The sequence below is a fragment of the Agelaius phoeniceus genome, chromosome 1, assembly GCF_051311805.1.
Source record: "Agelaius phoeniceus isolate bAgePho1 chromosome 1, bAgePho1.hap1, whole genome shotgun sequence".
In the NCBI taxonomy this organism is placed as follows: Eukaryota; Metazoa; Chordata; class Aves; order Passeriformes; family Icteridae; genus Agelaius; species Agelaius phoeniceus.
In genome coordinates this window covers 6,011,588-6,035,919 of record NC_135265.1, presented here as the reverse complement: position 1 = coordinate 6,035,919, position 24,332 = coordinate 6,011,588, and the positions used below count along the sequence as shown (strand labels likewise).

At 44.5% G+C, this 24,332-nt stretch overlaps 1 protein-coding gene across 2 annotated transcripts in view; it reads left to right on the top strand.

Moving 5' to 3' along the window:
* The window catches only part of ACVR2B (activin A receptor type 2B), a 113,347-nt gene that overhangs the window by 65,170 nt on the left and 23,845 nt on the right, over positions 1–24,332 (top strand). For both annotated transcript variants that reach the window (XM_077188437.1, XM_077188404.1), the window contains exons 3-5: positions 15,913–16,120; positions 20,053–20,162; positions 22,437–22,588. In XM_077188437.1, coding sequence (XP_077044552.1) covers positions 15,913–16,120; positions 20,053–20,162; positions 22,437–22,588 — 470 coding nt within the window. The remainder of the gene's footprint in view (positions 1–15,912; positions 16,121–20,052; positions 20,163–22,436; positions 22,589–24,332) is intronic.

Below are 24,332 nucleotides of genomic sequence, written 5' to 3'. Positions count from 1 at the left end.
AGAGTATATTGGATTGGGGTGGGGAAGGGAGGGAGAGACTAATTATATATAATCTTAAAATGAATTAGGTGATATAAATGTAATGAAAGCAAATCCTGTTCCTGGAGAGACTTTTCAGTTTGCATTTTGATATCCTAGGGCAATGGCATGTTGCTCTCTGACAGACAACCATTTGATTTGGAAATATGTGAATAATTGGGAAGTAAAACCTCTTTGAATTTGTTCCTTTCCCCTCTAGCATTTGAAGGACTAATTATAGGAAGAGATGCAGAATGCCCTGTGCGGGCACGGATGCAGCCAAGTTTCTACTTTGCTGCTTGCATGAGTCACTGTGCTGCATCCTGTGCTCTTTGATATGTGTCCTTGCTTCAAAAAATTATATATTTATTTTACAGATGGAGAGGTAAGAGTGTTCTGCTCCTTGCTGGAGACACCTGTGCCAAGAGGATGCTCAGCAGTCGGTGCTGGAGCCTGGGAAGGGCTGGGACGTGCGGGTGGCTGGGGAGGAGTAAACACCCATGTGAGGAGTGAGAGCTTCAGCATCTTGGCAAGGCTGGTGCTGCTGGCTCGACTGAGAGGCAGCACCCTATTTTAAGCTGGTTTTAAAATGGGTTTGAGGATCCTCCTGTCTGCAGTTCTCTGCTTACCAGCAGCCAGATGCTGACCCTGTTCTGGGCAGGAGAGGCCATCTCCCTACTGCTGGTCCCCTGGATGGCACAAGCAAAATTGATGTGTCCAACCTGAGCTCTCTGAGGAGAAGAGAGGGTTAATCAGCCTCGTGGCTGGTCTGAGGCACTTGGTCTCATTTATCATCTCTGCCTGTGCTCAGCCCCAAGATGGTGGGTGTGCCAGGGGAATTAGGGCCAGCGCTGGGGCGGGAGACACCGAAAGCATGGATAAAAATACTCCTCAGGCTAGAAAAAAAGCAGGATTGCACCCTCTGGAAGAGCTCACAGATCCTAAATAATAATGCTGTACAAAAGTATGAATGTCTTAAAAATATATGAAGTCCTCTCCCACTGAAGGTGACATGCACGATGGGAGCAAAACTGCTGCTGGGTTGGGCTGTGTGGGGGAAGAGAGGGAAGCACTTACAGCAAGGTGATGGATAAAAAGCTCCCAGCCTGTGTGTGAGATCTGTAGTTCCCAAGCTGTGCACAGCAGACCCATTATAGTGCCTTCCCTTAGGCTCTTGTTGTTTAGGTAACATGGAAAGTTTGGGATCTTCTGACATGGATGAGTCAAATATTCCTGGTGGCTCGTTCCTGACTCGATGTATAACCTTGAGCTTGGAGCTCTGCCTCCTCCTCTGGCTCTCCCCACCTGAGATAACTGGGATGGTGACATTTGCTGCTGTTTGTAAAGCAGAGCTGGCATGGAGACCTGCAGAATGAAACTGGGTAGGATGCAGGATGCTCTGTTCACTGTTCTGGCTGAGAGCCGAAGAGTGAGGTTGCTCAAAATGCAGCACATCCTTTGTCTCACCATCTTTAGGCAATATGGTGTTTGGGAAGAATCTTAACACAGTGAGGACCAGATGTATGTAAAGCCCTTGGGGCCATATTGAAATGCAAATGGAAATGAAATAGTGCATTACTTTCAAGAGTGGTCTGAAGATGAAAATGCCGTGTTGGGAGAATGTGCATCCAAAGCAGAGAGCTGGGTGTGAGCCCTGACAATGCTTTATCCTGTTGGGAAACCTGCATGCAATGCAGTGTTGTGTTTGGGGTTTTGAGGTCATTGTTACACAGATTATTTAAGCCTGGATGCATTTTTAGCTGGACTTTGTCTAAAGAATAAACATAGCCAGGGCTGTTTTCCAGTCATCAGCTAAACGGCCGGATCAAGGGCTTGAGTCAGCGATTCCTGCAAAACATTACTGACTGTCTTCAAAAATATTTCCTAACACTTCTTGCTTTTGAAAATGTAATCATGCATAAAGTGATGTACGTTAGTTTTGCTTTGCAAACGATTCTGGTGCCTGGATTCTGTGTGTGTGTTGGCTCTGCTTCTCACTTGCTTGTATGATGCTCTGCTTCCTACATGCATGCCTGAAATACAACCCAAAGATGGGACTCATCCCCTTCCAGGAATAAAAGAGCTACATTACTTCCTTCTGCAAAACCAGGGTTTGTATTTTTGCTGCATTAGGGATGTGTGGCTTGTATGAGCAAAAGTAACCTGCATATCCCACTAAAACAGCTGCTGCAAACAAAGGGCTCCAGCTCTTGCTGCAAGGCTTGTAGGTGTGCCTTGGATTCTGATTCAATCTGTAGATCTCCTTTGCAGTAGAAACACCAATATTCTTCATATTTCATGGTGAGACAGCTAGTCCCCATTAGTTGTCCTGTCTAGAAATTGTATTTTGTATAGCAAGGAAAACAAAATGTTAGTTTTTCGCTATGCTGAGATGAAAGGGGGTTGTGAGATGCCAGCTTGGATCAAGCACTATGGTGACTTCTCCTTTCCACTTTGATGTTTCAAAACTGTATATTGACTTGTGGGTTCTTAATCTGAGATATTTTAAACAGTTTTTTTTCTCTCAAGAATGAGGCACCTTTTCAAGATAGCTTAGGCTGGCTATCCTGCATGAAAATATTTGCTCCCTTTGAAACTCCTGGCCCTTCCAGAATACAGCCAGGCAGGCACGTGGCTTCCTCTGCTTCAGTGTAAAGGTCACTTATGATGTGTTTTTAATGAATAATTACTACTGCATGCTTCCCTTTTTAAATGGCAGGGGCATCCTTGCTACATAAAACATTAAAAACTTATTAAGATGGAAAATACCAGCAAAGAGATAAAAAAGCCTGTGCAAAATCTCTGTCTATTGGGAAATGGTTGCAAGGGTATCAGGGAAGGACTCTGGCAGGAAGAGGGCTTTGTGTTCTTCTCTCAGCAGCTGTCAGCTCCAAATGGCACTTCTGGGCTCAGGGCAGTTGTTCAGGGGGATTGGGTTTCTCAAATCCCAACATGAAAAGAAATGCAGGCTGGCTGGATGGGTGGGGATGGAAATCAAGAGCAAAGTTGCAGTCAATGACATAGTGCATTTGGTTGGTCAGTAGCTGCTTGGGTCTTTCAACATTTGAATTATTTTTAAGTGATGTTTTTAGGTTGATGACATTTAGTGTAGGAACTGGACAGTGGCCAGGCTAGGCCAGAACAAAAGCCCACCTAGCCTGGTGGTCTGACTCCACCTTTTGCTGAAAGGTGACAGGGGAGGAACAGCAGAACAAGCAAATGCATGTGGTTCTTCTTAAAACATTATGGGGAATCTTCTGAGAAGGGGTTCCCCACATCAGCTGCCCTTTGGGTGAGGAACTGTCTTCTCCAGGTGTGCTTTGAGCCTGATCCCACCAGCTGTGAATGGTTCACCCTTCGTCACTTGTTGTTTACCACTTGTTTCACCCTTCATTACTTGTTTCACTTTTGCAAAGCAGGGGCCATCTAGAGATGGAGGAGGCTGATCAGCAGTTTTATCCTCTGGTTTTCATTCAGCACCAAGAAAAGTGCATCTCTTAGTGCTCACCAGAGCTCCCAGGATATAGCCAGAACAGCAGGTTATGTTTTCCTGGGCTTATTGCATTAAAGAAAGTGAATCCTGTACTAAAGTATTTATATTGAAAAGCTTGTACTGTGACACGATGCCCACAGAAAATATCTTTTCTTTGTTCCCAAAGAATGATATAAAGGTGGAGGGATTCCCCTCTGTGCTGCTGCCTTGCCTGGGGCAGGTGTGTTCACCTGCTTGTTGGTGTGGAAACAGATGGTCCTGCACCTTCCAAAAAGTTATCAAAAGTTTTGTTTGCTCTTCCCAGATGGCTGCAACGCCTTACCAAAGTTCAGGGAAATTGGCTGAAGAGCCCTGGGATCCATGTGCCCCAACCCAGTGGGGAGATCAGTGGTTTTATTGCTCAACTGGCTGCTGTCACTGTGAAGCTTCTCACATTGCCTTGGAACTTTTTATTTTCTTTAGTGAAAAATGGAATTTACTGGTGGCATGTCTTCCATTTCTGTTCCTGCTCATTAGCAGGAGTGTGCAGTAATGTCACAGAAAGTACCTTTTTAGTAGAGAGGTGGGAATAGTTTGCATGCCTGTGTCCCCAGGTAAATCTGAGCAAGGGGAGGCAGTGAAAAGATGTGTTCAGGGCTGTAGTTTGCTCATGTCTCTACAGCTGCCAGTCCTCTGTGTGTACATTCCTGCAGGCACCTCTCCCATCTTTCAACTCAGGCACGTGGGCCAGAACAAGTGATTATTGCATCTTGCTGATGAAGAACTTGAGATGAAAGGAAAGGGTTTTGACTGCAGCCAAAAATGATCTTGTTACAGGTTATGGAGGAGTATTTGAAAGATTTGGGTTGGAAGGGACCTTTAAAGATCCTTTTGTTCCATCATGGGCAGGGAGGGACACCTTCCATTGACCAGGTTGTTCCACACCCCATCCAAACTGGTCTTGAACACCCTCAGGGATGGGGCATCCACATTTTCTCTGGGCAACCTGTTGCAGTGCCTCACCACCCACACAGGAAAGAATTTCTTCCTAATTTATACTTAACGTCTCTAATTTTAAAACTATTTCTCCTTGTCCTATGAAGCTCTCCCACTGCTTATATCTACGGACTGGTGTATCACAGAAAACTTTGGGAGAGACTTGTTGAAAGAGTTCACATGAAAAGGATTCTCAGAATTGCAAAGCAATCTGCACAATTGTTGTTTTTACACAGAGCACCAACTGACCCCAGCAATTTATTTACAGATGAGAAGGCCTCGATAAGAAGTCTTCTCCCACCTTTCTTGTAAACCTCCTTTGTACACTGAAAGGCTGCAGAAAGATCTCCCTGGAGTCTTCTCTTGTCTTGATTGTTATTGTATTTCCAGTGATAAATCCCTCTAAATATTCATGGTGTCTCTGAAAGTGCCCAGACAAGGGCACCCTCATGTCCTTATTCACATACACCAGCATCTAAATATGTGGGAGCAGCATCAGAGGTGGTGCTAGTGGAGATCTCCACCTGTCCAAGGTCAGGAAATTGAGAGTTCTGTGCTGAATCTTAGAATATTACTTTATGCTCTTTTATGTAATACTGGGGCCTGATCACCATGGGAAATAAATGGCATCCAAATAGAAAGTTGAACTGGAAGGGAATGTACCCAGTTTCTGGGCTGGAGCTGTTGAGCTCAGGGCACCCAGAAAGCTTGGATGTGGATGGAGGGTAAGTCATTCTTTCACTCCATGTGCACACTGTTATTTAGTGTTCTAGTGTTTTAGTCTTCCTCTGGTGTGAGAAAACCAGGAAGGAAAAGACCTGTCCCACAGCACACAGTTATTTTATTGCTTCCCACCTGTGAAACAGGCAGGATTTCAACTTCCTGGGACAATCTGCTCAAAACCATTTTTATTTCAAAGTGGGATCTGGATGCTGCTTAATGCATGTAATCAAAATAAAAGCTAATAGGTGACTTTATTTCCCCCCATGCCCCTTTATATAAAATCTCTTCAGCATCTCTTTTATAACTTGTCTTTGGAGAATCACTGCAGTTATCCAGACATTTCTTCCGTGCCTTTCATTATTGTAAGAGAAACAATCACTGGAAATTGCATGATGCTATTGGGTTGTGCTGCATTCCTTCCTCAGGTCGTTTGACAGCAGCTTTTTTCAATAGATCCAGAGGAGAAAGGTGTTTTTCTGTAAACATGAAACAAGTCCTAGGTGTGCTGTAGCCACTTGGGAGAACATTCCATTGTAAAAGAGGCTCTTAAAATTGCTCATGTGGGATTTGCCATTAAGAGCATAAAGACTGGAGAAATGGACTTCTGATTTAGCTGGCAACTTGCTTCTCATCCTCGAGGAATTTTAGGAATGTCTTCACTTCCTTTTGGAGGGCTTGAGGCTAGTTTGTGATTGCAAGGGCCAGAGACTTGCTTTTTTCCTGCCTCCCTTCTCTTTTAGGGCTGGCTTCTGCTGGCTTGTTAACTCTTGAAGTACCAGTGTACACTGGGGAAAGAGCATTTTATAAATCAGTGGTTTCTTCTGCAAACCTTGAATGGTCTGAAGGTTTAGAGTGTGATGCAAAAAATGTTGCTTGCACCAAGGAGTTATCAAGTATTTTCACTTGTGCTGCTGTGGGCTGGATGGAAGAATCTCTGTTTGGGATGTGGTAATGGATGCTTGTCCTTCATCAGTGTAAGACTGGCTATAAATTGTGATTTTTTTGTGCACTGCGCTTCCATCAGCTCTTACCCTTTGAGCTGAAACACACCAGGGTGACTGACCATCAGTGATTGCTCACGTGCTGGGGGGAATGCAGGTCAGACTGGCAGCTAAAATGTGCATGTTCATTCTCTAGAACATGAAGAAATATGGGGATCTTCTCATAGTGCATATGAATGGTCTTTGCCCAAAAGGGGCAAAGATTCCCCATCAACACAGTGAACCTTCAAGCTTTGCTGCAGCTCAGGGCTCTTTGCAAAGAGCTGGGCAAACATCCCCTGCATGCTCTTGCACCATTTCTTGTCACTGAAGCCCTTGGTTCCTCTGAAGGAGAAGTTTGGTTCTCTCAGGTCAGAAAAGGAGAGACCCCAGTTGGCACCTGCCAACAACCATCCATCATCATGCTGGATCTGAGGTTTGAACTCAGACATCTATAAGATTTTCTCTCTTTCACTCCCTCCCCTTCAACTGGCTGGCAAAGAGAAGCTGTGATGTAGCAGAAATCTTAGAAACCTGATTTCTAGGTAGAGATAATCTTATTCTACTGAGAGCATTTTCAAATTAATTCTTCCTTGTGTTTCCCACTTGCTCATGTAATCTGCTGATGAAGTGACTCATCTCTATGGTGTGTTTGAATTCTGGTCAGTGATGGTGTTTAAAACAGTGATTTTTGAACCAGTTCCATGGTTTAGAGTGGTTGTGGTTTTTATTGCCTTTCTTCCTCCATCCTGCTGAGAAAACTGCTCAGCTCCAAGCTTTGATTATTCAAGTAGAAGAGGGTGACAGAAACACAAACAAGCATCATTTAGTTCTTGGGGACACGTTTTCCTGATGCTTGACCTTTTGGACTTCCCACATCTTCTTGTCCATTTACATGCATTACAGTTTTTCCAATTACCAGTGAATTAAATTTGGAATTGTGGTATTTGGAAATGTCAAGCAGAATCAATAGAAAAGCACTTGGGGCCCAATCTTAGTAGACTCAGCACATTTTAAAGCATATTTGAAATGTCCCTGCTGATAAATCTCAGAGGACCCTGTGTAGATTATGAATTGAGGTGCTGCTGTTCTGGTACCAAAGCTCTCTGTGGCTTGTCAGGTGTGCTGTGCTGTGTTGGACACACATCACTCTCTCCCTGGAGAAGGCCTTAAAAATCAGGAGCTCTGAAAAGCATTTCTGCTGGTGGCAGTGTCACAGGATGATGAGGGCAGTGGGATGGAGCAGATGCACATGAAAACCTGGGAAAGGCATCACCACATGATTATTGCTCTTCCTTAGACCTCTGCACCCCACAAGGAGATGTTCCTATACCCTCATTCCTCTGCCTGGAAGGAAATTAATTTTCCAGGCTTGCTTTGAAAGCTTTTCAAAACTTCACTGTGTGTGGGGAAAATATTTATGAACGTTCGTGATTTCACTTCCTCCTCCCATGCTCTTTGCAGACCCCATGCTGGCTCCCAAGGAGAATGGAGAGAACAAATGATTGTGTTCTAAATGTCATTTCAGAACTTGCTGCATATTTTACTTAGTGATTTGTGGAATCTGGTCAAGGCTTGCCCTCTTATTTGATTTTCAGGAGTGCAGTTGGAAATACCTTAATCTTGCAATTAAGCTCTAATATTTTCTGTTTCAGAGGCTGCAAAGTTTGGCTGTTGAGACACCTTCCTGGTGGCTTGTGTATGCAGAATGCTCAGCCCACAAGGGGCCATTTTTCATGCCAAAGAGTAGTCACTGCTGTTACAAGCCAAATAAATGGCCTGCTTAATGCTTTTATAAATGCACACCTCAAACTCAAGGGAAAAAAATATAAAAATTTTAATAACTTTATGCCTGTTTGGAAACTCGTGGTCTGGGGGAGAAAGCACAACCTCTCCCTTATGGAATTCCTCTGTGGAGCAAGGCATTTTCTTGGTGTGGCTGTGCAAAGGAAGCCTGGAGGTGTCTTCTAGGGAACTGGGGGGATGGAGGAGCATCATTCCAGAGATGCTGCCTGGGGTGGCATCCTCAGGGCTGGTCACACACAGACAGGGAGCAGCTCAGCAGCACTGGGGGTTTGGATGGGATCTGCAGCTTCTCCTGCACCCCATGCCATGCACAGGCAGGCAGCAGCACTGCCCTTTTTGGATCTGTGACTTCGTGCTTGTCAGGGCTGCCTTGAGTTTGATTTCATTCTCTTGGGTGTAGCTGAGGAGGGGTATGTATCTGTGCAAAAAAAAAAAAGAAAAAAGAAAAATAAATTAGGAATTAGGCTTTTTTTGTGTGTTATTACTAATCTGGTTTGAGCTCTGCTGTCCAAATTGCCTCATTTGTGACCCAAAGTGCATTTAAACATGAACTGCAAAAGCACCACGGCATTAAATGCTTTTGATTGATCTCCCTGATGGTTTTATTAAAGAACTAAAACCTTTTTGGGGGAGACAGATACAGTTAGTGATGTGAAGGGAGAAATGTAATTACATTTTTGGCTTTGTCCTTAACTGAAATGATACAAAATAGGATTTTTCTAATGGATAACTAAAATGATCTCTTCTTTAAATAAAATATAGAAGTGACCCTCTGAGTTCAAGTCAAAAATGCTCTGCTTCCAAAAATTGATTAACTGCTGGCAACGTTTCTGTCCTGCTGCACACCAGGCCAGCCAGCAACCTGGCCAAACCTCCTTGGATCCCTCTGCCTGGCCAGAGGAATGATTTACTAAACCTTTTCCTGAGTGATCCTCCCCTTTGGGCCAAGAGATTACTCTCATCAGCTCTGTGTGCATGTATGTGTGTGTGGACACTCAATATTTCACTCAGCTGAGTATTGCTGTCATCTCACTCAGCTCCATCTTCCCTCTGCAGGGTCTGCCTGGTTTTGTGGCTTTGTGAGGAGCTGGGATGCTCCATGTCCTTCTCCAGGTCCTTCTCCATCCCATGCTATTTGACTTAAAATACCAGGGAAATTATTCAGAAGAATGAAACCATTGAAATGAAACCATGCTTTCCCTGAGCTGGTAGTAATAACTCCTAAAACACACTCCTTACATTTTCTAAAACAGGTTTTGCAGTCTGTTTGGGGGAAAATTCTAATGAAGATCTAATTCTTTGGAATAATTTTCTTGTTATCGTTTACTGACTTAAAACCCAAGTTGAAAAAGAGATATATTTGGGGGGGGTTGCTACACAGATGTCCGTGGAAGCTGTGAAGTGTGAGTCATGGTGTGAATATAGAAGCCCTGAGTTGTCATCCCTGGTGAGCAGGGAGGATGTATTTCTTAATATTAAAGTTCCTTTTTTAATTTTAAAAGAAAACGTCTTAAAGCCTCCTGTCCTTTCGAGAGTAGTTGTCAATGGCATCATTGCAGGTTACCATGGCAATATATGCTGAGATAATAGATTAACAGCCATTGATTGACTCGAAAACTTGGAGCTCTTTTACTGTGGGATAAGCCAAATCTATTGACAGAAAACAAGATTCCAAGTAATATCTTCCCTTGGCGTTACACCTTTGCTTCCTCAGTCCTGCCTGTGCCCAGATTTACCTGATCTGGCTTAAGAGCCAAAACATTTTGCAGGAATAAATCCTTCTAATTAACCATCCCTCCCTCCAGCTGGTTGGATGGGGCATCTCTGCCATTGAGGTCCCCAAAGGTGGGTGAAGTTTTGGCTGGAGAAAGAGGCTCTGCAGAGTCACAGGGGCTTGTTTCTGCTCTGCTGTTTAAAGACTTTAGTGAAAGAACAGGAGGATAAAAGCAACAAGTCTCCAAATCCTCCTGTGCAGTTACGTGCTTAACCACAGATGTCATCACGAGTTTGATGCTTTGCCTAAAAATGTATTTAGCCCCTATTATGTAAGTACAGCAGGAATGAAATCACCCTGCTTGGGGAATAAGTGCTGGAGCAAGGCTTAGAAATCTCACATTTGTTTTGGAGAGATGCAACTGGGTGGTCTCTCCAGAGCAACATTTTCCAAACATTCTCAGTTGCAAGCCTTCTTCAATCTGGCTTGATTTTGAATTTCTAGCAACAACTATTTGAAATTCTTTCATTTGCAGTCCTGCACGTGATTTCTGGGCAGGTGTCTGGCAGAGGGAGGCAGCAGCCCTCTTTCCCTGCCTTTCCCTCCCCACCAGTGCCTCCGAGAGTGCTCCACACATGCTTAGATTGTGGTCCCCCACTGAAGGCTGTGCCAAAATGCAGCTGTGGGTTCGGAGGCAGCTGGTTTAGCATCGCCTGGGAAGGGGGTGAGTGGCTCATCCCAGCAGATGCTGCACTGCAAGGTGAGCTCCCAGCAGCTCCTGATTTCCCAGCTCTGCTCACCCCTGCCATGGTTTGAGGGAGAGCTCTTGAAAGCAAAACCCAAACCTCAAACAAAGGGCCCGACTTCCATAATCACACGTGCAAGAATGCATCCGCAGTTGCTTAATTGCTGCATGCAATTACCCTCCAAATTAGAGGGCAATTACCCCAATTCAGTGCACAATCTCTGCCGTTTTATATTATAAAATTGCATGTACAAATAGCTATATAGGGACATAACGAAGTGTTTGCAAATAACTTCAGTTGCATACACTGCTTCATATAGAAAGCCCTGTGGTTTTGACAGTCAGGCAAACAGACTGTCTGGTAAATCACTCAGTGTTTATGCAGACTATTTTGACACATCCCATCTTTTCCTATATACTTTCATTTTAGGTTTTCAAAAGGGGACAGGCAGAGATAAAGAGCTGAGATTTATAGCAGCCTTCAGCCTTGGGGAAGATATTCCCTATGTATCTAATTATGAGTTAGGAGCCTGGCAACTGCTAACACCTAGACCTGGAAGTTGCTACACTGGATCTTGGCTATAATTTAGAAGCTGTTGGATAATGATACAGCCTCTCAGTGATCTGTCAGCGACTCCAAATTAGGAAAGCAGGGTTTAGTCTCAGATCAGCAGCAAGGTCCCATGTCTCAGCAGGCTGAAGTCCTTCAGTTCACGAGGATCTTTTTTTAATGAGCTCCCTCTGTGCCTTGTAACTCCCAAGTAGAGGCGAGAGGTCTTCCCATGTCGCATGGTGCTTCGACTGCTCTTCCCATCATTATGTGCCTCAGATGGGTGCTGGGGGTCTTGCTTGGCAGAAACCCAGTGATACTCCAGTCATTTGGAGCAGAAAATTGACCCAGGGGAATCAGCATAATGACAGCTCCTCAGGACTGAGGTCAAAAAGTTGATTTCCACCCCAAAAATGGGTGATGGTGGGTAGCCTCCCTCTGCCTGTGCGATGTATGGGAGTTATTTAGGCTTGGTATTTTGTGTAAAGGTATTTCTGTGCAGCTTTTGTTCAGGGACAAGCCACGCTGCGTCATCCCCAAAGCGCTGGGTGGATGCAGTGGGATGCCAGAAACCCATCTGCTCCTGCAAAGCCTGATTCTTCCTTAGACTTTGATTTCAAACAGGACTTCAGGCTTTATTGCTTAAATGACTATTTGTGGATTGTGATATTAAAAAGTTGATTGTTTTTGCCTGGCTGCTGGCACGAGGCTCTTTCCTATGGAGAGAGCTGGGGCTGAGAGTGGGATGCAGTGCTGGGGATGCTGTGCTCCTGCCCCATGTCCATGCTCCTGCCCCACATACATGCTTCTGCTTTGCAACTTTTTCTTCCCAAATTTTGCATTGTGGCTGGTGGAATAGGCTTAGGCAGGAGAGGAATGGGGGGCCCAATGAATGAGACCAGGTTCCAACAGCAATCTTCAAACATTTGCTTAGCAAAGATTTTATATTTCATCGCACCCAAGTTCCATTGATTTTTTTGCCAAAATTTGAGCAGTTCTCTGGGGTGTTTATTTGTCTTCCCAAATGAGCAGGATGTTACCAGGCAGTTCCACCAAATGAAGGCACTCAAGAGTTTTCTAATGTACCAAGGCTGCTATGAGGGAGATTACAAGAGTAAGGAGGGGAGAGCAGGACTGTGGGGGCACAACCCCTTTAATCTGTCTCAAGCTGTGGTTTGTGACTGCACTGAAAGACTTTTGTTTCAGGAAAGGACCTTTTGGCCAAAATTCATGGTGTTACTCCTGTCAGATGCTCAGGTTTGATACAACACTTCTCTTGAGCCAGGTTGTACTGCTGGGGGCACAGGGCAGCCCAGTCAAATCCTTGTTGTGCTGATGCATCAGCTGTGTCCAGTGGAGGGAGACAAGTGCTTCCTGCACATATATTTGGTGGGACACCCTCTGATTCTTCTTACCAACTTAAAATGAGAAGCAGGACATGGTTTTCCATGCCTTTGTCACTTGGCAGAATCATAGAATAGTTTGGGCTGGCAGGGACCTTTAAAGGGCATCTAGTCCAACTCCCCTGCAGTTGAGACATCTTCAATGACATCAAGTTGCTCAGAGCTCTGTCCAACCTGACCATGAATGTTTCCAGAGATGAGGCATCTACCACCTCCCTAGGCAACCTGTTCCAGTGTTTTATCACCCTCACTGAGAAAAATATTTCATCCTTATATCAAATCTAAATGTTTTTTTCCTTTAAAACCAGTCCCTAATGTCCAGATCAGTGTTTCTTACAGACCTACGGTGACCTTGGGGGTGTCCATCGCTCAATGGGGGAAGAGGAGGCAGAAAAATCTACGCAGATCTCTGGGGATGGATGAGCAAAGCTCAGATTTCCTTCTCCTAGTCACCACCTTTCTCTCTCAAAGGGACAAGCCCCTGTTTTGACTCCCCCTCCCTCTGTTCAGTGAGGGTTTTACAGCAGCGAGTGCAGAACAGGCAGTTAGCTGCAAACTTTGGTCTCTGCGTGATCCATTACAGAGCAAGGTGTGAGTGTTTCTTGATGAGCTAAAGCAGCAGGTAAATTAATACCCAGACCTGGAGCCGTGCCCCTTCCTGCTGAGACCATCTTGGGTACAAACAGAAGGGTTTCTTGCAGTCGTGAGCACCCAGCGGGGTGAGGATCCTACCAAATGGCTTTTAAAGAGATCTGAGAGCAGGTAACAAACACACAGGTTTTTAAAGTGTCTTCTTAATGCAAGCATCCTTAGGAGCTGTTATAAAGAAAGCATACATCTATTTAGTCATCTCAAACTTTATGCATGCTTTTATTCAAATCATCTAAACTTTAACAGCGGGGGGAAAACTGGGAAAGGCCTTTTTCCTGGCGCGGTCGCTGTTTGCAGAGTTGGGTTTGCGTGTTTGCAAGCAGCTCTTACTCTTCAGCTGAAACTTGTTCCAGAAAAGACAACTGTCTTGGGGGAAGGGAGCCTGGGCTCAACACAGGATTTAGCAGCCTTGGTTTGCTGGTCCCAGAGCCGATACAGCTCCTGCTTCACATCTTTTCCACATTCCCTTTCCAAAGCACAGTGGAAATATCAAATCTCACCGCGGCTCTGTGCGTCGCATTGGCTGTCGTTTATGGTGGGGAAAACAGAGGCTACACAATATTGCCTGAGGTTGCAGATGATGGTGGTTGAGTTAGGATTAGATTTTGGGGCTGTTTTCCAGTGAAATTGTTCATTAAACCTTCCAGCTTGCTGGGAGACGGAGTTGGGGAGGGAGAGGAAATTTCTGTCTTGGTCAAAAGTGATATTCAGTTTGGGATGATAGAAATGATATTACAAAGTGTATTTCCAGGAGTGGAGAAGATGATAAGTGAGGATTAGGTGTCAGGTACCAGCTGGAAGCCATGTGACTTATTACAATGAGGGTGGTGAAACTCTAGCCCAGGTTGCCCACAAAGGTGGTGGCTCTAGAAGTATTCAAGGTCAGGTTGGATGGGGCTTTGAGCAACCTGGTCTAATTAAAGATGTCCCTGCTTATTGCAGGGATATCAGACTAGATGACCTTTAAAAATCCTTTCCAACCCAAACCATTCTATGATTCTATGCACTTAAGATATTTATTATTTCCTTTATAAATAAAAAGATATTGCCCTCCACCCCCACACACAAGAGAAAGCTCTTTTACCTTCCTGCTGATTTAACCAGTATTTAGCAAAAATGCTTAATCTGCCCTAAAGAAGCACAGTGTAAGTATCAAGAGAACAAATATCAAGGCTTTAACAAGGAGTGTCAATATTGACATTGTTCTGTGTTGAGGGATATTGGTAGGTTGTTTTCATTATTGTAAGCAACTTGTCAGAGGAAAACTCTGATGGAGCTTTGCAAGAGCTGATAAAACCTGCAGGTGCTATTGAAATTGAGCTCTTGTTCGTGTGTGCTTTGAATATAATTTCCAGTTTCAGAAGTCAGCTTTATGACATTCTCATACCCTTATTCCCTTGCAGTCTCTCCCACGATGCAGATCAAGCAGTCCTCCTAAAAAGTGTTATTGAAGGATTGAACACCTCAGCAGCTTGCAAAGAGATCTTCCTAGTGTGATGAGTTTGCTCCGTGCCATGAAAATTACCCAGTGCTGAGTCCAGGTGTTGGGATTGGGAGCAGGTTAGACCCACCACCCCTAGTTTATTCAGAACTGTGGTTTTCTAACTAGAAATTTAGCTCTAGGCTTCACAGAGGTCTGGCTATTTTGGGAGCACAGCACTTTTGTTTCACCATCCTGTGGGACCTATTTGTGTTTTCTACCCAGCTGTCAACACATTTTATTGAGATACCTACATTTTCCATGATTGCAATCCATCAAAATAATGGCCAGGCCTGACCTTACCTTAGGTTGGGTAATCCCAAGGAGAGATGGCTGCAGGGCATTTCAGGATTTACAGAACCATCATGATACAGGGCTCATGGTATCTTTTGTGTTTGTATGCTTACAAGACGTGTCTTTGTTTCATTCTTCATTTTCTTTTAAACTAATCCTCAAAATGCCACAAAGCAGAGTATTTCCAGGTGAAGAGAGGATTTCTAAGGTTTAGGACAGAACAGGACACCTGCAAATATCAGTGTTCCCTTATTTGACTGGTTTTAATGGATGCGTCTGCAATTTAATTTCAGTTCTGCCACATGGTGGCTATGGGGGAATTGTTTCCCTGAGGGCAGTAGGAGCTCCACAGTCCTTTGGTACAAGGCTTTAAAGGAGGGAAGACCCACTGGCTTTGTTTGTGGCGGCCAAGCATCCATTTGGGGTGGCCAGTGTTGTTTGGGGAACAGAATTTTCTGTTGCTGAAGGTCTTGCTTGGGTGGAGAGGCACTGTGAGCTGTGTCAAATGCAGTTAAAACCATGACATTTATCATGTGGAGTCTTACCCAAGTAAGCCTGAACCAGGATCTAAGTGAGGAATGGCCACTGGTCTGGCCCCCCTCTGCAGGATGAATATTATCTGTTCTCAGTGACATCCGTGGAAGAAACTGGGTATTTTTAGGTGGTGTTTCCCAAAGTAGTGGTGCAGAGAGAGAGTAACTCCACTGCCTGACACCCCAGTAAGCATTGAGTAGCACCCTGGCAGGTTGTCTTTGCTAAACAAGGTTTCTGGTTAAACATTCCTGGGCATGCATTGCCTCGTGCATCCCCTGTTTTAGGGTCCTAAGGCTGAAGCATTTTCCAGAGGAGATCTGGGAAGGTCTGAGCTTGGCTCTTGACTTTGCCATGAGCTTAGGCAAACCTGACCTCTCCATCTCCCACCTCACCCCAGAGGAGAAGAATAATCTCCTTGCTGTGCTGAAGCCCTCACTGCTGAGCTGCTCAGCTCCTAGGGAATCAAGCTCATGCATCACCTAAAACAGAGCCATAAATTCCCTATTTCCGATTTTACCTGAATGTTCCTGGGGCTTGATTTTTCAGGGCCAGGCCACGGGGAGGCTGAGACAAGGGAGTGCATCTACTACAATGCCAACTGGGAGCTGGAGAAGACCAACCAGAGCGGCGTGGAGCGCTGCGAGGGGGAGAAGGACAAACGGCTGCACTGCTACGCCTCCTGGAGAAACAACTCGGGCTCCATTGAGCTGGTGAAGAAAGGCTGCTGGCTGGATGACTTCAACTGCTATGACAGGTAATAGCCCAGCTGGTTTATCCAAATACAGGTTTAATCGACCCTCTAAGTGTAAAAGCTCGTGATTTTTTTGCATAGAGGGAAAGAAGGCAAGTCCAAGTTAATTGGCAAAAGCAGCTCTCGGAATTGTCACTTACCTGCTTTGACTTTCTAAATAGAAGCTGCAAAAATCACTTCTAGGGGTTTTGTGTTGTGTTTTGTTTTGTTTGTTTTTTCCCTAGCAAAGCTTTGATAATTCTGGCATTCTTTGAAAAACCTGTCCTGTACCATCAAATGAAGAGCAATATGTTCTTCCAGGAGCATTTGGTGATAGAAGTGAAAACTTGGAATCATTTGGAGCTGTCTAGAAAAGCACAGATATCTGGGGGTGGTTAGAGGTTGAGATATTCTGACGTTTGTGATGTTGCAAGAAGTTCCACTGTTCTTTGGCTGAGTGAAGAGGAGGGCCAGGAGAAAGAGTGGAGAGCAAAAGCAATGTGAGTTTGTGTGTCACTGCTTGTAGCAAGCTGAAAAGGAGTGAGGTTTTGTAGTGTGAAGGCTCCAGCCTCATTAAATAGCTGGGAAAATTAACTAGTCTTTTCTCACTTCCCTTGATGCAATTCTACAAAGGGGAAAAGAATTGCAGCTAAAGAAAACAGCCCTATGAAATTTTGTGGTTGAAAAGGACAATATTGAGTAGCTCTGAGTTCAGGGTTTTTGTTAAAAAAACCCCAAACCAAGGACCAACCAACCAAGCCAAGCCCAGCCCTTTCAATAAAGATTAGCAACATAGAATTGAAGGATTTCCTTTGATATAACACTGATGTGGGTCGATCTCACCCTTGTGCAATTCTCAGTTGTGCCTCTTTGTAGTGTCTCGTTCTGAAAGTTTTGGGAAGACCAGGTGCTAAGCTGTGGGGTTAAGCTGGAGCTAGATTTGTGCCATGGCTGCAGTGTTTTCTCCCTTTGGTGCTGTACACTTCCCCTGCTTTTGTGCCTGCTGTCTTGGCTTATCTCGACTGTAAGTTGTTCCTCATCTTTGCTCTATTATTAGCTCCAGAGTTACTTTCCTACCACACCTATTCCCTTGCCAATTGAGTAGCCAGGCTCTATATATAGTTAAATTTTTATTCTTTCCCAATAAATCAATCCTCCTTGGCCCATTAGTCATCTTAGTGCCGATTCTTCTGAGAATAGAAGGTCACTGTAGTTTCCTACTTGCAAGCAGAAGTGTTTACTGTAAACAGATTTCTCCTTTCAGTGCCTGCTCTCATATCCAGTGACACTTGTATTGTCACTGAGTGTCTCTGCAGGGATGTAGTGTTTCTTAAACTCTGTCATAATGTGTTGCTCTGTTACAATGGTAAAAAGTTTCCAGGGCTCCTCACCAGCCTTTTGCAGCCCTAGAATTGAGCATCCAATATTCCATTGCCTGACTTTTCAAAGCCACAAGTTCCAGGGCAAAGCTAAAAGCCCTTCTGAGAATTAAAAAACAGTACAAATATCAAAAGCAACATTTGGAATAAAGGTTAGCTTTAATTATATAAAGGAATAAACCCTCTTTAAATGCAGTCCTTTTCATTTTTTTTCTCTTCCCTTGAGTGCCCTTGGCAGACTTCCATGCAGGCAGTTTTGCATCCCAAGGTGGGAAAAGTGGCAAAGAAGATGATTTTTCGATCAGTGGTGCTGTGCTGATGCCCTTTGTGTCTCTGGCACTTTTGGATGCCGAGTTTCTGGAAGCATCCTTGGCAGATGCACCTGTATTCTGTGTCCCTGGATGCAGGGCATGGCCCTATTCTGGTTGCTGCAGAAGGGATGTGCCAAGTGCTGCCTCCTTTGTCACCAGAATGTGGAAAAATTTTGGAGTGCAAGGGTGGGACGTTGAGGGTGACAGCTCCTTACTCTGCTCTTTATCTTGAGGAAACAAGAACGTGGCACATGTACATTTAAGGTTATAGGAAAAAGGTAGTGTTTAAAAATCGACTTGTGTGCTCTCGTTTATTTACACAGCCCTGCTGGAGAGGTCATGTTCACATTCCCCTGCAAAGCACGTGAACTTCTCTGAAACGTGCCCTCCCTGCCACAGAAAAATGTGTCCTTCTCTCCCTCTGCCTCAGCTGTAAGATTTGCTAAGTGTAACATGTCATACATACCTGGATGGCTTCACTCAGAGACAGGGATAATGAACTGCAGATGTGGAGCAGGCTGTTTTCACTCATTAGCTTGATTTTTTAACCAACAGATTTAGCAAAGGATGTGTTTTCTATTGAAGGCTCCAACACTGATGCTGTTAAATCCAAAGGGCTTGTTATCTGATTTCACAAAAAAGCATCTGGAAATGCTGTTTAACTTGTTGAAACATCTTTGTTCATTTGAATAAGTCAAATGGCTGGTTTTTTGCTTTGAAGTTGAAAAAAATGAGAGCCTGAAAAACAAACCAAGTGCTTCCCAGCTGAGACCTTGGAGGAGACAGTTTGGCTATATCCATTTTTTTCTCCCCAAAGGGAGTAAAGCACTGAAAACTACCCAGGGCTGGGATTGAAGAGAGCCCTTTCCATTCTTCTCGTGGCAGTATGTCAGTGATAACACAGAAAGGGAGGCTTGGCATGGGTTCAGAAATGAGTAATAATGTCAAATGCTTATGATTGTTTTGCTACTTCCTCCAAGTGGTCGAGGGAAGGAAGTTATGCATATAATTTAGCTGGGCTTCAGGAAATAGTTTGATACAGTTCTCTGTGGAGAGCAGCTCTGCAAGCATAATAACTAAAACCAGAGCATAGCACAGCAAAAGGTGGCAGGGAAGGGAAGCAGCATTTAAGAAACAGAAAGAAATGACAGGTAAAGTACTGCAAAAATCACTGCACATCTCTTTTGGCATTGATCTGTGGGGAGAGGGAGGATGTGTGGAAGTGGAGTAGGTTTGATCCATGGAAGTCCCCTAAGGCCCTGCACAACATGGAAGGAAATCTCAGTGCTGGGAAGGCTGTAGCAGTACCTGAATAAGAGGCAAAGGCAGAAAATGAGAGCTGCAACCTCATTTTCTTAAAGGTTTTTATGTAGAAATAAGCTTTTTATGAAGGAGACAGCACTTGAAAATTAAACTTAAAAACGATAGAAATGAAATGAGAATCATAGGAGCCTCAAATGGTTAGGGTTGGAAGGGACTTTTAAAGATCATCTAGTTCCAGCTCCCTGCCATAGGAAGGGATACATTCCACAGGCCCAAGGATGATCCAAGTCCCATCCAACCTAACCTTGTAACACTTCCAGGGATGAGGCATCTACAGCTTCTCTGGACAACCTGTTCCAGTGCCTCACTACCCTCACAGTCAAGAATTTGTACCTAATATCCAACCTAAACCTGCCCCCTTTCAGTCAAAACCATTACCTTGAGCTATCACTGCATGCCCTCAGACCTGCAGCTCTCTCCTGCTGCAGCAGGGCTGTGGCTGCTGCTTCTGGTGCCCTTCGAGTGTGCAGAGCTGGTGATGCTTAAAGGCTGTGGGAGCAGCCTTAGCTCAGCCCTCGTCATGTGTGCTTTATGGCACAATCTTTAATTGCATCATCAAATACTTCTCTGCCCTGGCAGTGTTCATATGGGCTGTGGGAAAGTCACTGCTCAGGGACTGAGGCGTCTCTCTGTCGTTTTTCTCCTTCTCATTCTCTTAGCAGCAGCGGCTGTTATTTATTACTCACCATCTAATGCCCTCAGTACATATGGAAGCATTTGTTTCCTTTGCAGTCTTTTCAAGGGTCTTTGCTATCCGCTGGGGTGTTTGAGTGCCAAGTTGTTCTCCATAAATGGAGACTGCTGGTCTGTGCAGTGCAGCTGCAGGAAAAGGTGTGTGGAGAGGACAATTTGGGGCAGGTTGGCTCCCAAAGGCAAGAGGCAGGAGTTGGCTGACAATGTTTTTCTCTCCCCTTCCTTCCATGTCTGTCTGTCCCTGGTGCAGGCAGGAGTGTGTAGCCACAGAAGAAAACCCTCAGGTGTTTTTCTGCTGCTGCGAGGGCAACTACTGCAATGAGAAATTTACCCACTTGCCTGAAGTCACCGGCCCAGAAGGTGAGTGCCTGGGAGGATGGGGAGTTGGGGGCTCTTCTTCTTGACCATTTTCCAAGGACTTTAATAGAAACATTGAAAGTTCTGAGTTGGTAGGGACTCACAAGGATCATCAAGTCCAACTCCGGGCCCTGCATAGGAAACCCCCAAGATCCACACCCTGTGCCTGGGAGTGTTGTCCAAAAGCTCCTTGGAATTCGGAGCTTGGTGCTGTCACCACTTCCATGGGGAGCCTGTTCCAGTGCCCAACCCAACCTGTACCCTGTGTGTGAAGAACCTTTTCCTAATATTTGCCCTAAACCTCCCCTGATTCATCTTCAAATCAACATTGAGTTGTTGGATGTTTTGGTTATGAAGTCAGAAATCCTTTTGCTGCAGTTCTTTAAGAATTGGTTGTTTCACTCTATGGCTAAGGCTGTACCACCACTGGATACCATCAGCAAGGTTAGGTTTCCTTTATGGTGGACAGTTCACTGTGGGATGTTACAAAACAAAATCCCACAGGGGAAGAGAGCAGAGTGATTTATATAGCATGGATCGAGCCTCAAACTCTTAGAAGGTGTTTGATGCCTTCCTCATTAAATTCACAGGTCATGAGTTTCCAGATACCTTGAGCATCTGGGATTTTTGCATTTGATTCTGTTTTGTTGGTCTGGGGATTGAAAGGGAAAGGGTGTGTGTCAGCTTTCAGAGTCTGTGGATATGCATCAAGGAAGAAAAGTAATAGCAGGACCTTCTTCAGAGGCTAATAGGAAAACAACAATTCTTTTAGAGGTATAATTTTTAAAGTATCATTCAATAAAAACTATTAAAACAGGTGAATCTTTTCTTTAGGTTGGTTTGAGCTATCTGCATTTACTGAGATGTTCCAGTAGACCTTTATCAGATTTTCCTGAGCTGTCCTGATAGTTTTTTAATTGTTTACATGGGTTATATTATCTCTTGTTATTAATGTACCCGTAGCAACCTAGTAGCAAATATTCTTTCTCTCACAGTTTTTTGTTTAATTTGGCAAGTCTTGCTATTTTTTCCTTCCCTGTCTCCAACATAGCAACATGGCTCCATTTAGTATTCCCATTGTTTGTGTCTCAACTACACTGATGTAATTTGGAACAAGAGCTACTGTGGGAATAGTGCATTTGATTGTGGCTCCGGCAGCATTTTACTAAAAACTGACAACTTGTCAATCACTGTGAAAGGTAAAGCAATGCTGCAAGGGATTTCGTGCTGTCTTAATACATTTGGAAGGGTTAAGAGGAGGAAATGTTCTGCTTTTATGTATCTCAACAAGAAATACCTAGCTTAAATAAAGGTCAGATGGAGGCTCAGCTTGCAAAGTGTGGTTTGGGCCATTGTAACTCCATTAGTAACATTACTTCTATGGAGAAGTGAAAATCATGGAGCCTTATGAATGCTGTTGTTTTACATACAAGAACTGTGAACATGGAGTTTAATATGGTGGCATTTTTATGTCTTTTTGTTTTGTTTGCCCTCAGCAATGTGATTTTGCCCATTGATCAGCCAAAAACCAACGTTTGGATAACCTTAGCCAATGCATCAGGCTTAGATACCATTTGTTTAACTCATTCAAGCCCTGAAAATTTTCAACTTCCTTGGTCAGTTTTCCAGTAGACACTTGGCCAATACTGAAAACCATTCCTCCACATCTTTCACAATTCATTATAAATCCCTCTGATGGATGGGGTCTTTGGACCAAATTCCTTCCTGAAGCATCATTTGAACCCCAAGAATTGGAAATTCTTGGTTCTGTAAAAATAGATTTTTGTATAAAATTTGGCATTTTTGGGCTTGAACAAACAAAGACAAAACTTCAGATGCCACTCCCTATCACCTTGTGTATAAAGATATAGATTCTTGGTGTAATTGTACCCCAGTTATGACTAAAAACAGTTATGTTTTTAGTCATACCCCTTTACATCTACCATGTGGAATGTGTTTCATCTGTGGAGATAGATCTTGGCCAGCCATCCCATCCAACACCAAAGGTGGTCCATGTAGCATTGCAAGGCTTACTTTGCTGACACCCAGTGTAAATATGATTAAAGACCATAAACACAGAGGAGAAAAGGTTTGCCTATCAGTATGAATCATACTGTAAAGATGATTTTGTCCCTTGTGGCTATCATCATGGGACATGCCACCCAGCTTTGGATTGGAGGGACAGACGGGGTTTGGTCGCCTCTGGATGTGCAGCTGGCAGTGCTGCTGCATTCCTGAAGCTCCTTTTCCCTCCCTTACCCTGCTCTTTCCTCACAGTCATATATGAGCCGCCGCCTCCGACGCCGTCGCTGCTGAACATCCTGGTGTACTCGCTGCTGCCCATCGCCGTGCTGTCCATGGCCATCCTGCTGGCCTTCTGGATGTACCGGCACCGCAAGCCTCCCTACGGCCACGTGGACATCATTGAGGTCAGGGACTCGCTCCCCTTGGTTTGGGACTTGCAAAACCCTTTTCAGGTGGCCTAACTTTTCTTCTTCTCGGAGTCTCTGCTGATCAGAGCGATCCTGAGATGCGTTAGAAAGTCTCTTTTCCCAGCCTGGCACTCGAAGGAGTCAGAGCTCTTCAGTTCTCAGACTCAAGGTTGTTTATTGTTTCTCATCTATAAAATTCTTTCTCTGACCAGCCAAGGTCTGTCTGGCAGGTCAGGTTGAGGCACACTGACTGCCTCAGAGGTGATGTTATCTTTTTATACTAAAAACTACGCGTACACTATTTACAATAACTTCCCAATACCTATCACCTATGTTACACAGTGAGTTTCTACTCTGTAGGTGGATAGAATATAAGTAAATAAAGGTAGTATAGAAAGTAATCTTACTCCCTAAAGAGTTGCAGCTGGGTTAATTATCAAAGATTAGGAGCAGGCCTGATTTTAACAGGTCACAGCTGTAGCCAATAAGAAGAGTATAAAAGAGTGGATTGGTTGGTTGAGGGGGAACTGGAGTCAGTTGGCTGCTGTGAGGACAAGGAAGAGTCAGTGCCTAGAGGAGCTGCCTACAAGAAACATCAAGGAGGTACAAAACTCTAGCAAATGGAACCTTTGCAATGTAGTGACAACACTACTCTAAACCAATCTAAAAATGACAACGTCACCCAGAAGATAGAGGCTAGGAAGAAGAAGGAAAAAGGACAAGGCATGCCTACATTCCTCCACCTTGGGACCCTGAGCCCTCATTCTAAAAAACTCAAAAATCTATTTTTCACCCTGTGATAAATTCACTATCATTCTACTTAAACTTTCTTGACTTGTAGTTCTTCATATAAAGGTTGGTAATTGTTTTTTCCAAGGGCTAAATCAAAGGCACAGGGGCCTTGGGCTCTGTGCCAAGGTCTCTGGCTGCCCTGGAAGACTCACAGCCCCAGGCAGGGAGGGCTTCCAGGGCAGCCAGAGGAATTTCCTGGGTTCCAACACTTCTCTGCTTTTTGAAGCTGGTAGCACAGTTGGCCCCCATGGAAGTGTCAGACTGATGGGTTTAGGTGGGGTTGCCACCATGTCTGAGATAGCTGAGGGAGGGAATTAAGACAGCCCTGCTTGGTGGCTGCCCTTCCTCCCAAACTCTCATACCCATTGCCTGATTTCAGCCAGCTTTGTAGAGCATCAGAGATCTAAGACAAGATGAAGTTCCTGTCAGCTCTATGAGAGGAGGGAAGATGCTTTTCCTGATGAAGCTCAGGTTTTATGAACCCTCAGAGAATGGTGCAGGAGGCTTTGGGGTGACCTAATTGCAGCCTTCTGTACCTGAAGGGAGGCCACAAGAAGGACAGAGGGGGACTTTTTACAAGAGCATGTGATGACAGGGCCAGTGGGAATGGGTTCAAATTGAAAAAGAGATTTAGATTAGATACTAGGAAAAAATTCTTCCCTGTGAAGGTGGTGAGGCCCTGGCACGGGGTGCCTAGAGAAGCTGTGGCTGCCCCATCCCTGGCAGTGTTCAAGGCTGGATTGGATGGGGCTCTGAACAACCTGGCCTAGTGAAAGGTATCCCTGCCCCTAGCAGAGGGGTTAGAACTGGGTGATCTTTAAGGTTCCCTTCCAACACAAACCATTCTATGATATTGTGAACCTTTCCCATCTGAGAGCAGGTAGGACAGAGCTCCAACCCCACAGGTCCTACAGGGTCACATTGTTCTCCTGGACAAATGCAGAGTTTA